This window comes from Lonchura striata, chromosome 1A, assembly GCF_050655825.1.
Source record: "Lonchura striata isolate lonStrDom1 chromosome 1A, ASM5065582v1, whole genome shotgun sequence".
In the NCBI taxonomy this organism is placed as follows: domain Eukaryota; kingdom Metazoa; phylum Chordata; class Aves; order Passeriformes; family Estrildidae; genus Lonchura; species Lonchura striata.
Window position 1 is genome coordinate 23594172 of NC_140741.1, and position 15919 is coordinate 23610090.

Genomic DNA, 15919 nt, shown 5'->3' on the forward strand with positions numbered 1-15919 from the left:
TGTTATTTAGTAAATATACAGCAAAGGCTGAATGGGAGGTATTGAAGTGGGAATATTTAGGGAAGGAGAGGAATTGGGTTACTGTATTATAATTCTTTCATTGATTAGGACTCTGAGACAAGAAATGAGGGAAGGAGACAACTTACCTAAATCTTTCCCAAAGCCAGACAGCTTAAATCCACCAAATGGCGCTGCCACATCAGTTTTGTTGTAAGTGTTAATAAAAACTGTCCCAGCTTCTAGCTTTTCACTGATGTAGAGAGCTTTGTTTATGTCTTTTGTGAAAACTCCTGAAGCTAAGCCATATTCTGTGGCATTTGCCCGTCGCAATACTCCATCGACATCCCTATGGGGGAAAGAAATTATTTAATTACAAGTAGGTAAAATAAACAAGTGTTAGCAACCTTCCACCTTCAGTGTCATTGAAGCAACTTTTCACATGGTCTTTCTTCTCCAGTGAGCTTTTTTAAAGATGACTTATTAAGGACAAATCTGTGTGTCAATCTGACAGATCCACAGCAATTCATACCTTTGCTTCAAGCTTGTGAAGCTCATAACCTCACTTTTCAAAGGTTAATGTCTACACTGAGAAATGCCATGGGAATTGCTGCTACTGTACAACTCGGGAATTAGAGCAATACAAAAATGCCTGTAAAGCAGAGCATGGCAGCAGATGACGAATCAGTTTGCTAAAATTTTGTCCAGCTTTACAAGTTAATGCAGAATAAAAGCTGGAATTTAAACTGCTATCAAGACAACTTTTCAAACCATTTCCAGAGTACTATTTTCCATCTGCATCTTCATACAGCTTCAAAAAATTAATAGGAGTTTAAAACTTTAAAAAATTCAATGCAGTCTCTTAAGACTGCAGAATTTATGGATGTGAAGGGTTATCTACATGGCTGGTTCTTAACTTTATTATCAAACTGCAGAAGATGAAACCTGATAGAAATATTTATGTGAAGTTTCTATGTAGGGTTTTAATCTTATCTGTATGTTAAATAATTCTTATGATCTGGAATGAAAGGTATTAAAAATGACAGTTTACAAAATATACAGAGGAATTTTCATTTGCAACAGTTATGTGCTAGTGTTACACAATACACAACATTGCAGTCTTCTGTAACAGGAAAAATAAGTAATTCCACTGGGAAAAATATGCATTTTTGTTATTTGATCAAGTTGTTGCAATTATCGCACAAACTTCACTAAAACATTTCACTGAAAACTACTAGGTATTCAGATTGGTCTAAGGAGATTTAACAAAATGCTGTGTGAGCTGTCATTTCTTCACTTAGGGTGAAAATGGGAAACATCAAGTCTCTAACAGTAACCAGAGGAGAATGTACCCGTTTTTAAATTTAGAGATGACCATCACAGGACCAAAGGATTCTTCCTGGGCAATATACATATGGTCTTCAACATCTGTGAATACAGTGGGTTCCATGAAGAAACCTAAAGAGAAGATAGAGCAGCATTTGAGCATGGTAAAAGTGCTTAAGGGTTTGCTGTTGTCAGGTCATTTCTGTCCCATGCTTTGAGGTCATAACTTGAAACAGAAAATAGATATGAATGAAGTATGAATGGAAATGCATGCACTTCAAGAGAAATGGCACACAAAAGGGTAAAAGAATGGCCTGTGTTGATCAGTGACATGTACTGCTCCCTGCCAGGCCAGAAGGTCTGCGTGCCACAGCCCAGGTGACTCCCAGAGGGAAGACTCTGTACTCTGACAGCAGGAGAACAAGGTTACAGCAAGTCACAGAGGCCACTGCTTTTCTTGCTATCCAACAAGAAGATAGATTGTAAGATCTAAATAGAGATCTCATGCTTCATTTGCACAGCTTCTCGTCATATGAGATTTGAAAGCTCTGTGGTATGGGCTTGCCTGGTACTGTTCCCACGATACTGCAACTTCACAAAATCCAGCTGAGACAACTGTGGCAGCTCTTGCATAAAGTGTAAAAGTTCTAAATATCTCTGGAAAGTGTTTTACCTGGTCTATGTACTTGTCTTCCTCCATACACTAGAGTGGCTCCTTCTTTTACTCCAGCTTCACAGTATTGCAGCAGCTTTTCCAAATGTGCCTTGTGATTTTGCGGACCATGATCTGTAGATCTATCAAGTGGGTCACCAATTTTCATCTTTTTTATTTCTTCAACCTATGGGTTACGCAATTAAAATGAAGTTACATAACACAACAATATTGTTAAAGTGACCATAAATTTGGAATGCTGCAATTTTTGGTGCTATGAAGATTGAATCTAAGAAAATACTGGATTCTTAGATACAATAATTCTCCCTTTTTAAAATGAAGCTTTGTCTTTTGTTCATAATCTCTAATTCTGAAAGTTTTTAATGCTTTGTTTATGTGTGTATTCTCTTCTGCTATTAAGATAAGCATGTAAAATGTTAACTTTTACTGGTGGTAAATTACTTAAGACAGTGATTTCCTGTTCTTAAGGAAAATAAATTAATTCTCCAGTGGCACAGGATGGTGACAATTGCATTTTTAATAGGGACCTTTGTATTCTTCTAGCTGTGCTTCCAATATTCCTTTTTTTTTTGACTTTACAGAAGCCTTCTTCAATCACATTGACCTGAGTTCAGTAATTATTTGTAATCTTATTTGCCCAGTCAAATATGAACTATCACTGAAGGTACAATATCTATTTAACTGTCACTTATCTGTGCATTACTGGTGCAAATATCTCCCTTCAATGCTTCCTTTTAACTGTATAAAAGGTTCCTGAGAAGTAGCACTGTCTATCATAAGCAATAATGCAAAATTAAACAATTGAAAATAAGAAACACAAGTGTCTATAAAGCTAGCCTATCCTTCTGCCACAGTAAAACATATGCTTAAACTTTAGTCCTTGAATATCTTACCACTTTTCTAACAAATTCATCATGAATTGATTCTTCCACAAACAGCCTGCCAGCTGCAATGCAGTTTTCTCCTTTGTTGAAATACACTGCTCCCATACCCTGATCAGGAAAAAAACCATAAATATTTATATGCATTTTGTTCAGTCTCCATTCTGTTCCCTAAGGTTGCATGCAGTGTTTATCACCCAAGAAGTTTAATGCTTTATGTTAAATCATATCACCAATGCAACATCTTATTTATGAACTGTGAACACAATATGGCTGGTAGGGAAGGTGATGATTATGATTGATAATTGATGAATGATTGATTGATCAATTGATTAACTAAAAGCTATATGGTAATAGGGAGCTCAAATCTTTGTTTTGTTGTAATTTCTAATGTATATTTCTTGGGCAGCATGAATAGTTAAATTGTGCTGGCATAAAGAAATATCTGAATCTGTTTTCTAACAGATCTCAAAGTTTTTCATGCAAAGGATCCCTAGTATTTTTTTTTTGCAAGTCAAGAATATTGCAGTACGGTGAGGATGTACCACAAAGGCTTTGAACAAATTTTACTTCAAAGTAACATTACCATTTTTACGGCTCTGTCAAGTTCACAGTCACTGAATATGATCAATGGTGATTTTCCACCAAGTTCCAGAGAAACTTTCTTCAGGTTAGTAGCTGCACTGTAAAAAAAAAAAAAAAAAGTGATATAAACCCAAAATAGTAATTTTAAATATCTTTTTCTGTTATTTCCTTTGAATCATAAGCAGTGAAAATGTATAAATCTCTATTGTCCAGTAATTACTTGATAGAATTCTACATAGTGGTAAACAACCATATGTAGTTATGCTTTTTCATTACTGCTACATGCACAATATATCCAGTAAGATACTTCAGAACCAGACTAAGCAGGGTTTATTTATGATTCTTCTGCTGAGAGTACCTCTTCATGATCTGTTTACCAGTTGGTGTTGAACCAGTGAATCCAACTTTGCGAACATCTGGATGTTCAGAGAGGTGCTGTCCCACTAAGCCACCTATCAGGGCGAGGAAAGCAGAGTAACTGGATGGTACATGGACAATTTTTACTATTCCAGCAGCAGCACTGTAACACAGAAGGAGCTCACACCACAAATCAAATACAGTATCACATCCCTATTTATATTTGCAGCTTTCTTACAATGAAATGAACATGTTTGTCTGTAATACATTATTTTCCAGAGTGTTTGTGTCAATTGTGTGAGCTTGTAAAGGGTGTAGGCTGACAGATCCTACCACTAACTAAAGGCAAATTTTTCCAGTTCTCTTCTGGAAACACATGAAATTGCTGCATGAAAAGATGCAAGCCTAGTACCTGTGAACAGGCCTATGTAATAATCTTCAAAAAGGTGAAGAACTTCACTAGTTTTAGCATGACCTCTCCCAGAAAAATGATGAGTTCAAGCTTTACCTGAACCAGGCAGAATATTTATAACGCCCTTAGGAAATCCAGCTTTAGCTGAGAGTTCTGCAAACTTCAAGGAAGTCAGAGGTGTGACCTAAGTAGAAACATTTAGATTAGGCCTCCTGTTTTATTTAAATGCATGATGATACCTTTTACATTCAATACATCTTAGTTTTGATACAATATTCACCTTCTTACAGTATTGGCAAATTAGAACTGATGGCTTCTTATGGAAAATTAATTATTGAAAATAAGATTAATGCCGGAGCAGAATAGGAGTCAAACAATACTTTGTATCACCATGGTAATTTCTATTATTCTAAATGCACTTTCAAATATGTGACACAGTCAACCTATGACAGATCAACCTATGGGTGAAATCTGCTACATGGCCTAAATCATTATGCCTGAACAGGGGCATCTGGGCCATCTTGTATTTCTTTTTGCCCCTACCTGAGCTGGTTTGAGTACAAGGGTGTTGCCTGCAGCCAAGCACGCTGCACTCTTCCACGCAAGCATCATCAGTGGGTAATTCCAGGGGATAATAATTGCACAGACACTTCAGGTAGGGAAAAACAGGGAAAGATTATATATTTGAGGGCAGCTTTTCCATGGCTTTTCTGCACGTCAAGTTGTCATTAAGAAGAAAAAGCAATACTCACCCAATTGGCTCTTTCTTGGTGAATGTTAGATTATGGTTTGGCCGGGCCTGATTAATTGGAATTGTAGCACCCTAAAAGACAGAGGAGGGACAAATCTTCATATTGATTTATTATTTTTATTGCAAATATATTTGCCATGTAAATATGTTTCAGAAAGCTACACAGTAGGCTTCAAAACCACAAGCATTTTTGCATCAGGGAAAGGGGCACAGATGCTTCTACTGTATTCCTGCTGTGGATATTGTAATCAAGTCCTGATTGTCAGGAAAAAAAAAAAAAAAAAAAAAGCTGGATGATATTCTGATATTCTTGATTAGTCTTAAAAATACTGGAGGAAATGCTGTGCCATCAAGCAAACTCACCAGCCTTGGTCAGACTGTGGTAAAGCACAAGTCTCTGCACTCACCTGCATAATGAGCACAGTGACATTCTGCCCCATGAATAACCAAGAGCTGACCAAGCAAGTATATCCAAGTGACACCTCAGCTGATTGCTTCGATATTCAGAGCCACATTCTAAATCCATGTTCTCCAGCTGGAGGTGGACTATATCCTTTTGTATTGACAGGGAGACTCATTCTAGGTAAAATTCTAATTTTGCTTTAGTTTTGATTCCTCAGTTACTCTTTGCTTTTACTGCTTTTTGGCACTGTTTCAGGAGAATAACAACAAAAAAGAAGTGTAGAAAAGCACTGCCATTGGTAATTTCATTTACATATTCACTTGCCTGAATTTTGTCACACCATCCAGCAAAGTATCTGAATGTTTGCACAGACATTCCAATATGAGTCTTCAGAGCTAAAGTGTAGACAGCTCCTGAATCAATAGACTCTATTGTTGCTAACTCTTCTTGATGTTCTTCCATCAGGTCTGCAAGTCTTTAAAAAAATGTTAAAAATCCACATTAAAGGAAATGATATCTAAAATTATATTAGGTGTGGCAAAGAAGCATAATGAAAATAGCATTCCCACTAAATTTGAGGTAGAGGCACTGCTCCTTAATATCAGCAAAGGATTGAACAATTGCCCTCACTCTGCAAATGTCTTCACACTGGCTTTAGTAGAGGCCGAATGAAGACATGAACTGTGCAAGCTCACTTGAGGTGTAAGTAAGACTGTAGTAAGTATTACTAAGTTGATAATAACTATGAAAGTGTCTCAAAAATACATCCGCACGTATTGATACCTATACCTGTGAGGCACTACTGTTAGTTTTTTGATCCCCTATTCAGGTCTGTTTGCATCAATGAATTTTCATATTCAGTTCTTCACATTGTCTCACATTCATTAATGTTTTTCTTCAGCTTCTTCTGTGATTTGGTACTCAGATATATAATCAATGTTCCCATGTGATTTTAAGACCTTAAGAAAAGTGCATTTTTGATCCTGTAAAAAGTATTCAAAACTAGGTGTGAAACTTGTGAAATTTTTCCATTATGTAAATTCTGGCCATTTAAAGGATTTGCAGAGATGTGGGAAAATGTTCTTTAATACCTGTTTTAACTGTATCTTGGAGACCCAACTACAGGTCAGGGCGTTGGCAGTGTTGAGTAAGAGAATGGATTTGGGCATGTCAGGGACAAAGAAGAAGGTTCCATTTAAAGTGTGCTTAATATCTTCTACTAATGATTCTTTAAGACAGCAGCAGGGCTAGGAGCTTTAATGACACAAATATTCTCTTTAGTTCAGCACTCCAAATCTCCAGTTTGAACAGAGGCCAAGAAGAAGGGGGTTTATTTCAGTTAAGGTGGTCCAGAGAGAGCTTTTATCCACTGGGAATGTTTCCAACATAAACACTCTGGTGTTTTATCCTAGAGAATGAGTTCCCTAAGCAAAGCTTTTAATCCAGGGATAATCAACCCAGTGTAGGGGAACTGTATTTTTCATGTATCTAATATAGCTAATTCTTGCAAATCTTCCAAGTCTAAAACAGAGCAGGAGTTTTCACACCTTAAAATTTTGTCTTTAGGCCAGAGTTAACTTGGTCTCTCAAGCACTCTACATTCCTGATACAAATTAAACACAAGTTTATGCATTCTTTGAATATCTGCACACTTGTGAAAAAAATAAGTGACCAGGTATATTTAATGTTCAGTTCTGACTTGCCCATTTTCTCTTGTGAGGACTACTAACTGTGTAAGGGTCCTGCAGGCCTTTTTCCATGGCCTGGTCACATACTTTATAAGATAAGCAGAATTTTTGGCTTTGCTTTCATTCTTTTTTGCTAAGATTCCTGCAATGTCTTGTAAAACGTGGCATTTTTTCAGGAGTAGCAATCTGAAAAAGTAGCTTCTTTACTCATGTCTGCTCATTCATTTGCATGTTTAGACCTGAGAAAGCAACAAAAGCTTTTCATATAGCCCACAAAAGTGGCTTTCTTTACAGAGAAGCTCTGATGCTTCTAGTCACCTGAAGTTTGCAATACAGTGTTCTCTTTGTGCCTGGGAGAAGCATCATACTGCATATGGAGAATCTACAATACTTGGAGTTTTATTAGCTGCCTCCAGTGTCACGCTCACACTATCTAGTCAGCATTGCATCTTTCCAAGATCATCTCTACTCCTTCAAGAATCAAAGCTCACCATTAAAATACCATTAATACAAAACCTCTGCTTATCTTCTGAACCAATAGCAAAAATAAGCCAAAAATAAGAATCAGGCATTAACTAGATATGGTGAGATAGATACAAAAAAGATATAAAAGTATCTCAGGTAAATATTGGAATTAGGTTAAAGAATCCCTGCACAGGACAATTCTTCTACAGACCATAACACATCTCCTACAGTGAGTCTTTAGCCAGATGCTGGCATATGATTCTGGAAAAATCTAGCATCAGTTTCAGTCTACTTCAAAATTAGTGGCAACGTAGCTGTATATTTACTGTATGGAGTGCACATGCAGGCAGGTATAGCAAGGTCAAATCTCTGCCTACCTAACTCAGGTAGACTGTTTTTAAAGCTTAGCCTCACTTATATGGAAGAATGGGGATTTACAAGGGAATTCTCAATCCTTGCAATCAAACTCATGCAGATTAAATGAAGACATCAAGTATTTAAAATATATTTTGCTCAAATCCTTTGCTTCCGTTCATAAGTAATAATGAAAGAATGGCATCAGTGAGAGACCACAAGATTCCTCTCTGACACAAGAAAGGTTGGCAGGTGAAGAGCTGAGGCTGGTACACTGAAATCAGTCAGGGGGTGAAAACATGGCTAGTCTGGATCCACTGACAGTGGGATTATGAACATCCATCACCTTCAGAAAATGTACCTAACAATTCTTCAGAGAAACAAAACAAGACCTGAGGAAATGAAACAAATGCAAGCTGTCTTTACATACCTGTACATGAGTCGCCCTCTTTCCCTTGCATTCATCCTCCCCCATTCACCATTTTCAAATGCCTCCTTTGCTGCTGCCACTGCCTTGTCAACATCAGCCAGGGAGGCAGAAGATACACTGGCTATTACCTGTGCAAAGGTAGCATTGTGTTAGCTCAAAAAGAAACATTGGGATGCAGTGTTACTCCTTCCTCCCAAACTTCTAGACTGGGTATAAGCAAATACTTAATCCTCATCTGTAGCACTTGTCATGAGTGAGCCAGGCTGCAAAAAGCTCAGGCACAATTGAGGTGGCAGGAACACTGCAGGAACTCAGATTCCTTAATCTTGCTTTTTCTTTTCAAAGCAAGGTGCATTGTCCCACTGGATCTCACCCTCTCTTTCTGTATATAAAACCAATGTGGTATTACAAAAGCTGGAAGTCTTCATATGTGGTATCACAATCTAAGTATCTAAACATGCTAAAACAACTCCCACATGTCCAGTTTCTAAGGAATGGAGCTTCTGTTATCATAAACCACCATAAACACACAGTATTTTATGATTATTGTGTTGTAAATGCACACATTGTAAATCCTAACACAAAATGGTTATGACTTTTATTCCGTTCTATAATGAGTTTCAGGAAAAGTATATCAAAGTCTGATATCTGATGATAGTGAAATTTGTGTCATTGATTTCAGCAGAATTAATTTACTTCAGAATTAAATGGCAATTACATGGCCATCAGAATCACTTATCTCATTTATAATTCAAAGTTAGGATTTGCTCAACCAATATTGGATAGTTCAGGACTAAAGTGCAACAGTATGTATTTTCCTATTGAAAAGTTATTTTTCTTACTGAGAATTTAAAGGGACAAAATTAAAATTACCCTAAGGTAAAAAGTAATAAAAAAGCAAAACAAACAAACAAAAAAAAATTAAAAAAAAAAAAGCTGATAACCGACAGGAAATGCCAAATATCCTAGAAGAAACACTTCTTTACCAAATAAACTTCAGCAATTTCTGTTTACAAAGCTAAACAAGAATGAAATCAAAGTAAAATATTCAGCTGGGTGTGAAAAGCAATGTAATATTTGAAGTGGAAGTAGGTTCTTTTTGCTTTGCATCTTGACTCAAATGGAAAAAAATTGTAGAATATGCAAAATGTGAAGTAAATTGAAACATTTCTAGAGGTTGTTTAATTTAGTATGTTGTTTTAAAATTTGCTATATTCAGGTAATGTTTCAGATTTTTTAATAGACAAAAACAATGAAATAAACTGGTATCGATCATATTTGGCAGTTACTTACTGATCCATCTGCTGGATTTATAGTGTCATATGTTTTCCCATCATCAGCATCTATAAATTTCCCATTTATGAAACATTGGTATGGCATATTCACAGTCATGTTGTTCATATTTTTTGAAACCTGGGTGAAATAAAACCCAAATTATTTTAAAATTATAATAACTAATATTTTAATGTAGCTTAACAAGCTTTTGATATCTGCAGCCAATATCCAGCCAATATTTGGCTGGTAGAAGTAAAATGTAATAGAAAACAAATACAAACATATAGAAGTTTGTATAACCAAGTAGTTCTTGGCTTTCCTACTGCATCAAGCAGCCTAATAAAATGCATTGTCTGCCCTCCCCTAAAACCCAGGAAAGATTAAGCAATAAGTGAAAAATTTAAGTCCTTACATAATCAATGACTAACTCTTCTTCTTTGTCTTCTCCTCTGAGTTTTCTGACAGCCATCTGAATAAAGTCTGCAAACTTAGTGGCCATATACACATCTTCATTCTGTAGCTGCAGTCCACAATGCTTCTGTTTGATCTCTTCTAGCATCCTAAAGGTTTTGAAGGGAGTAAGTTTAATTAAAAATGAAAGAATTCTCCAGATAACTGAATCATTAGAAGGGCAAAAGGGATCAAAATTGGGTCTCAGTTTGTATTCATGTGAATATGAGTGTGTTTCTCTGGCAAGGGCACAGAAGTGATGCATTTTGCTGAAATCTGTTGGTTTAATCATTGATGCTATGAAAAAGAAAATGTCACTTCTGGAATACTCTCAGAAAAACTTTTGACAATCAGTTACTAGAAAATATTGATATGCCATTAGAAAATACTATTTGGGACGCCTCCAACCAATGTATGGAGACATTGAGCTTGGTAGGTAATCAGCACATTAATCAGTTGGTTTAAAAATGCTGGTTTTATATTATGGTCTGTGCTGCAAAAAGAAGACAACCTAGATGACCCAAGCCATGACAAACTCAGTGCATCTTTAAGCATGGGCTCAGTTCTTGCTGTGAAAGGCTTCTCTTTCCCTCTGGGGAGGTCTTTACTCAGGTTCCCAGTCAATCCCCTGGTCTGGAGATACCTGTGGCTGCACGCAGACTGGTTTGAGCATCACCGTGCTCCCCTGGGCATGATGTTCCTGAAGTCAAGGGGAATTTTCCTTCAGTAGAAAGAGCAGGATTACAGCAATATCTCATAACTTTGGGGGAAGAACTGTACATGTTTCCAAGATAAGAAAGGGAATATTAAGAGTATTGGAAAACATAGAGGGGTTATTTCTTTAACACCACACATTTAAATGCACCATGACAACTTCTTTTCATTAACTTTGGCTTTAGAATTTTCTTATTTTGAATATTCCTACCTGACAACATGCATAGAGGATGCTCCAGATTTGAAGAAGTCTGTGGAATCCTCAATCACAGCAACATTGCTTAAAATTCCCTTCCAAATAGCCTAATAATACAGAACAATAACAGAGGCAATAATGAATAATCCTCTAATAGCAAAAAGTATTTCTCAAACTGTATTTGTATCTGTATGGTACCTGTGCCTACAATGTATATTATTTAAAAGGTTTCTAAAACATGAAGTTATTTTAAGGGTGTCTAAAACAGTCTAGAGACATTATGTCAGACAAGAAATTTTTCAGCATAATTACATGATCAAAATAATAGTATTTTGTCCATGGTAATTTTACCCAATCAGGCAAGAAACCTAAATGGTGCAATGCTAAAATTTTTCAGGCCCACCTTTAAAAGATTTTTTTATCCTCCAAATAATAAGTTCTCATTGCATTACAGAATGTGTCATCAGTGTAGGCAAGGACAGCCTGGGGCACTTTATGAATGGATTAATGGCATTGCAGACACCTGGCCAAAGCTGAGAAGTAGTTTAAGCTGCATGCATGAGATGGAGAAATAAACAGTTCAGCAACTGGCAATGTCATATTTCAATTAATTATAACTGAGTTCCTCAGTTAGCATGCACTGTCATCAACTGATGAGTTTATACTTCTTTTCATAATTTTCTCAGCCATTCAATAGCTCCAGGCAGCATTTAGGTTGCTGGCAAGCAGGTTCAAGGCAATCTTGAATCAGCAGCTTAAAATATTAGTACATGAAGCTGCGTGACCTCTGCCAAAAATTAATAACCCTGCAGCAGAGTCAGCACAAGGGAAGACATCTATGATTCATTTGCTCTGGCACAAAACCTGAATGATAAATGTGGCTTTCAGCTAAGCCACTGACACTACAGAGGGATGGATTTCAGAAGAGGGCAGAAAAATTCCTCTCTGGCTATGAGAGTTTTCTGCTCCAGCTGTTCCCATCCCTCTGGCAGCCAGCCTCTTGTGTGTGGTTTGTGGCAGAAGAAGTGCACACAGGTACAGTGAGAAAACTGCTGCCTTTTGCTTTCACAAGGCTGTTCTGAGACCCCTGGAGCTTGTCCAACAGGCCCATTCTGAGCACATCCTAGAGATGAACACCACAGTGAAAAAAGGATTCCAAGAACTGCCTGAGTCTGACAGAGCTGAAAACCTCACTCTGTGAGGTGAAGCTCAGTTTGTTTTTCCTCACTCCCACCTATCATTTGTAGATATTTACCATTACTCATCCTGCACTCTGTTTTTGTATCACTTGTATCTGAAAGGAAATTGTAAAGTGAGACAAATACACATGAATTCCCAATTCCACCTGAATTAATATCAATAACTAAACCTTCGCTTCCATATACTTTGAATATATTTTATAAAAACATTATTTGCATGACTAAACAAAATATATGCCTTGCCAAAAATAAGTATGTATTGCTTATTATATAAGCAACACATACATATTATATATGAATGCTTTTGTCTGAATAATATCCCTCTAAAGCAGTTTAGTGCATTACTCTGATATCTTCTGCAATCTTTTTCTCCTCTTCTGTAAGTTCCAGGGCAGTTGTTTCATCAGCAGAGAAGTATTTAGATGCGGGGATCATTTTTCCGTCTTCAAACTGCAGATTTCTCACTAGTACCTGAAAAATGAGAGGATATGATTTTAAATTGTTTGGGAGGTAGTACATCCTTGGATGAAGGATTTTTAGGTATTAACAGAGTGATTGAAATCGTGAAATAAATGGCTTGCAGGAAAGCTGATGTGATGCAGGCAATTTAGCACAGGCCACTCGTACCTGTCTTTCATATTCTCACCTAGAAAGAATAGATTTTACTCCATATAGGAAATGATTATGGATTGGGTGAAAAGCAGAACATGAATGTCTTCTCTATAGGATGGCAGAGGATTGATAAACTCTAAGTGAATTTGCTGTCAGTCATTAGTGCCTGGATTTATCCAGCTTGACAGTTCCACACTACTTGCCCTGCTCACTAAAACTATTCCATCCATACTTATGTTTGCCAGACTGAGCACTTACCATCTTCCCATCATTTCCAAAAACGACTAGACCATTCTTAGTCACAAGTCCTGGTCTTGAAGCACCTTTTATTGCCAACTCTTGTCCAGGAGGCACTGAAGCATCAAGTAATGATGACCCATAAAAAGTAACCACCTAAAAAGAAATGTAATTAAAAGCGCACAGGCTCTAAATATGCTGTAAAATTTTAACAATTTTATGATACTGTTTTGAATCTTCAGTATAATAGAAATATAATATAATTACCTACACATGGAAAACATGTTACAACATTTCTAGATCTTTACAACTCAGAACATGTAAAACTTTGAAAATTGCCTAAACCTGCAAAGCAGCTGAGCTGTAACAATGTACATGCTGCAACCAGTGCAGGAAAGGGAGGAACTTCTGACATGCCCAGACTGAGGGACCACTCACTATAATATTTCATAGAGTTCTGCAAACTATCTAGGCCCAAATATCCTTAAAATGAAACCCTCTGTTATTTCAGCAGCCCACTGTGTTTCATTTTGCTGTCCATACTGTGATGTTGGCCACTGTACACGGGCTGTATTATACTGTAATGTATACATGCTTCCCAAAATGACTGGCATAGTTTGGTTCTACTCTTTGTACTATGTCTCTTTATTTTTTAAGATAGTGTACTTATCTTTCTTCAAATAAAATTAATTCTGCAATTAAAAAACTCTTAACTACCGTGTTCTGTGTATTTAGGTGCCTGTTTTAGATGCACACAAAACATAAAGTCATCAGATTAGAGCTACTCTAATGTGACAGCCATTTGTATTCACCTGTATGCAGACATCTTTAATTTTATAATAAAAAAAAGGTCAAAAAGTGAGTATAGATAAGAATATTCTTCTGGTTTTCAGAACATACCTGTCCATTTATTGTTGTCCATGCTCCAGGCACTTTATCATGTCCTCGAATCCAATTGTGCAAAGCTGCTGCAGGTTGGTCCCAGGAGATCTAGGAAATCAAGACATGCCAGGATGCATCACCACACCTTCCCAATCACAGACAAGATCATCTAATGCAGTTGGGGTGCTCTGATAAAGTAATTCTCATATGGGAATTCAATTAATATTTTTATCTGTTGTTTATATCGCCTGTGTTATTTTTTGGCACTAGAAGGAAAGGTGTCAGAACTTTCTTTTCCTAAAATCAAATGTATTTCTGGTAGAGAATTTCATATGGCTTATTGGCAAACACAGAGTGATCTTAATTCAACGTTGTATTCACAAGTATGGTGGCTTACTAAGAATCCACTGAAATTGCAGCTGCCTCTTAGCTGCCTGTACATGATCCTGAATAGGACACCAAGTTTCTAAATACATGTAACTGTTGAAAGGAAAATGGAACTTAACCTAGGCTCCATTACATGCACCCTAAGAGGTATTCCAGGAAAAAGAGGTGAGGAAACAACTCAGTTAAAATTCATGTTAACTTCATATTGCTGCTACTGTAATCTGAATTAATAACTTTTTCTAGTACTATGCAAAAAAAATAGTATTACTTTACATTACCTCTGCATTTTCCTTCTTCTGGATCCCTTCATATGTTGCCCCTTCTTTAGGCTGAGGTATACGAGGGGCCTTACCATCAGCAATTAGATGTACAGCTTCCACCTACGTGAAAAAGTAACAGATTTCATGTTAGCTTGGTTCACTTTTATTCCCTCAGTCATACTTAGGAATGACAGCAAAAGACTCTCTGCCACAAAGTGAATTGGTATGGGTTATTTTAAACCTAGTATTTTCAACCTCTAAGACACCAGTGCTGCCTTGAATAAAGGTGTTTCCTTGAGCTTTTTTGACAAAAGAAATAGCCTCCAGAATTTCATGGGAGTACCTAGTCATCAAACTTGGAGCAGCTGTCTGAATTCTCCAGAACAAAAGTGTGGCTCAGTATGATTGCATTCAACTTTTTCCTTTTTCTCTCTGCAAAAAAAAGTTATTTTTTTGCATTCAAATGGAGGGAGAAAAAAAAAATCTCAAAGGAGAAATGCTGAGTATTTTTTGTGCATTTTCTTTCGTTCACTTCAAAAAAATACAAAAAAGTGACAAGCATAGAAAACCCAAAGGCAATCCACCAGAACTCCAAGCCTCAAACACTATACTGACCCTTTTTTCTTAAAAATATCACACTTTTTTGTTTCATTTTGGTTTTTTTTTTGTTTTTTTTGTTGCTGAGTCTTTAAAAGATTTTGTTTTGTATGGAAAGAGCCAAATTCCAAACAAATTCAGCTTCATGCCATGCCATCTGTGGAAACAGAATATGCTCTGCCTGCTGTCAGCAACAAATATTCTGAGGTCACATCCTCAGCTGTTGTGCAGCCGCACAGCTCCAGTGAAGTCTAGGATTTGGCAGAGTATCACAACCTCTGTCTTTCCAAATAAATACATCTTATCTGTATTTCCTTCAGTTTCAACCTCTTTTTCTCTTAAAAAGGTGGTATTTAGTACAGTTAAACATACCATGGCCTTTATTCCTTCTGGGAAGAGAAACCGGTTATATAGGTCATCCACGGTATCATTTTGGCCAACATCACATTCTCGCTGCAGAAGTATTGGTCCAGTGTCCAAGCCATCATCAGCCCAAAAAATAGTAAATCCTGCTTTCTTATCTCCTTGAATTAAAGTCCTGGGCATAAAAAATATTTAAGACTTAAGTAAATAAAGAAAAATTTAAAGTAGTAAGAAATATCAATTCCCATGTTACACATTTATTTTCTTCAGGAAGATAGAAAAGAAAATCCTAACAATCTTTGCTATATTTTCGCTGCTCACTTCACAGTCAGGAACCCACAGTTTTTGACACTGTGGATGTGTGGTTTCCACAATGCAACATAGGAAATGCTGCAACTGAACCCAGGCTGTCTCACACAGTTCCT

At 36.8% G+C, this 15919-nt stretch overlaps 1 protein-coding gene across 2 annotated transcripts in view; it reads right to left on the reverse strand.

The window, feature by feature from the left end:
- Nucleotides 1–15919, reverse strand: part of ALDH1L2 (aldehyde dehydrogenase 1 family member L2) — a 30220-nt gene that overhangs the window by 3092 nt on the left and 11209 nt on the right. For both annotated transcript variants that reach the window (XM_021536155.4, XM_085569606.1), the window contains exons 4-22: nt 15504–15669; nt 14553–14654; nt 13906–13995; nt 13027–13161; nt 12502–12627; nt 10973–11064; nt 10010–10157; nt 9616–9735; nt 8323–8450; nt 5710–5860; nt 4984–5054; nt 4775–4880; nt 4328–4415; nt 3821–3914; nt 3464–3560; nt 2890–2988; nt 1997–2162; nt 1350–1455; nt 147–346 (exon numbers count right to left, since the gene is read on the reverse strand). In XM_021536155.4, the coding sequence (XP_021391830.3) occupies nt 147–346; nt 1350–1455; nt 1997–2162; nt 2890–2988; nt 3464–3560; nt 3821–3914; nt 4328–4415; nt 4775–4880; nt 4984–5054; nt 5710–5860; nt 8323–8450; nt 9616–9735; nt 10010–10157; nt 10973–11064; nt 12502–12627; nt 13027–13161; nt 13906–13995; nt 14553–14654; nt 15504–15669 (2285 nt within the window). The remainder of the gene's footprint in view (nt 1–146; nt 347–1349; nt 1456–1996; nt 2163–2889; nt 2989–3463; nt 3561–3820; nt 3915–4327; nt 4416–4774; nt 4881–4983; nt 5055–5709; nt 5861–8322; nt 8451–9615; nt 9736–10009; nt 10158–10972; nt 11065–12501; nt 12628–13026; nt 13162–13905; nt 13996–14552; nt 14655–15503; nt 15670–15919) is intronic.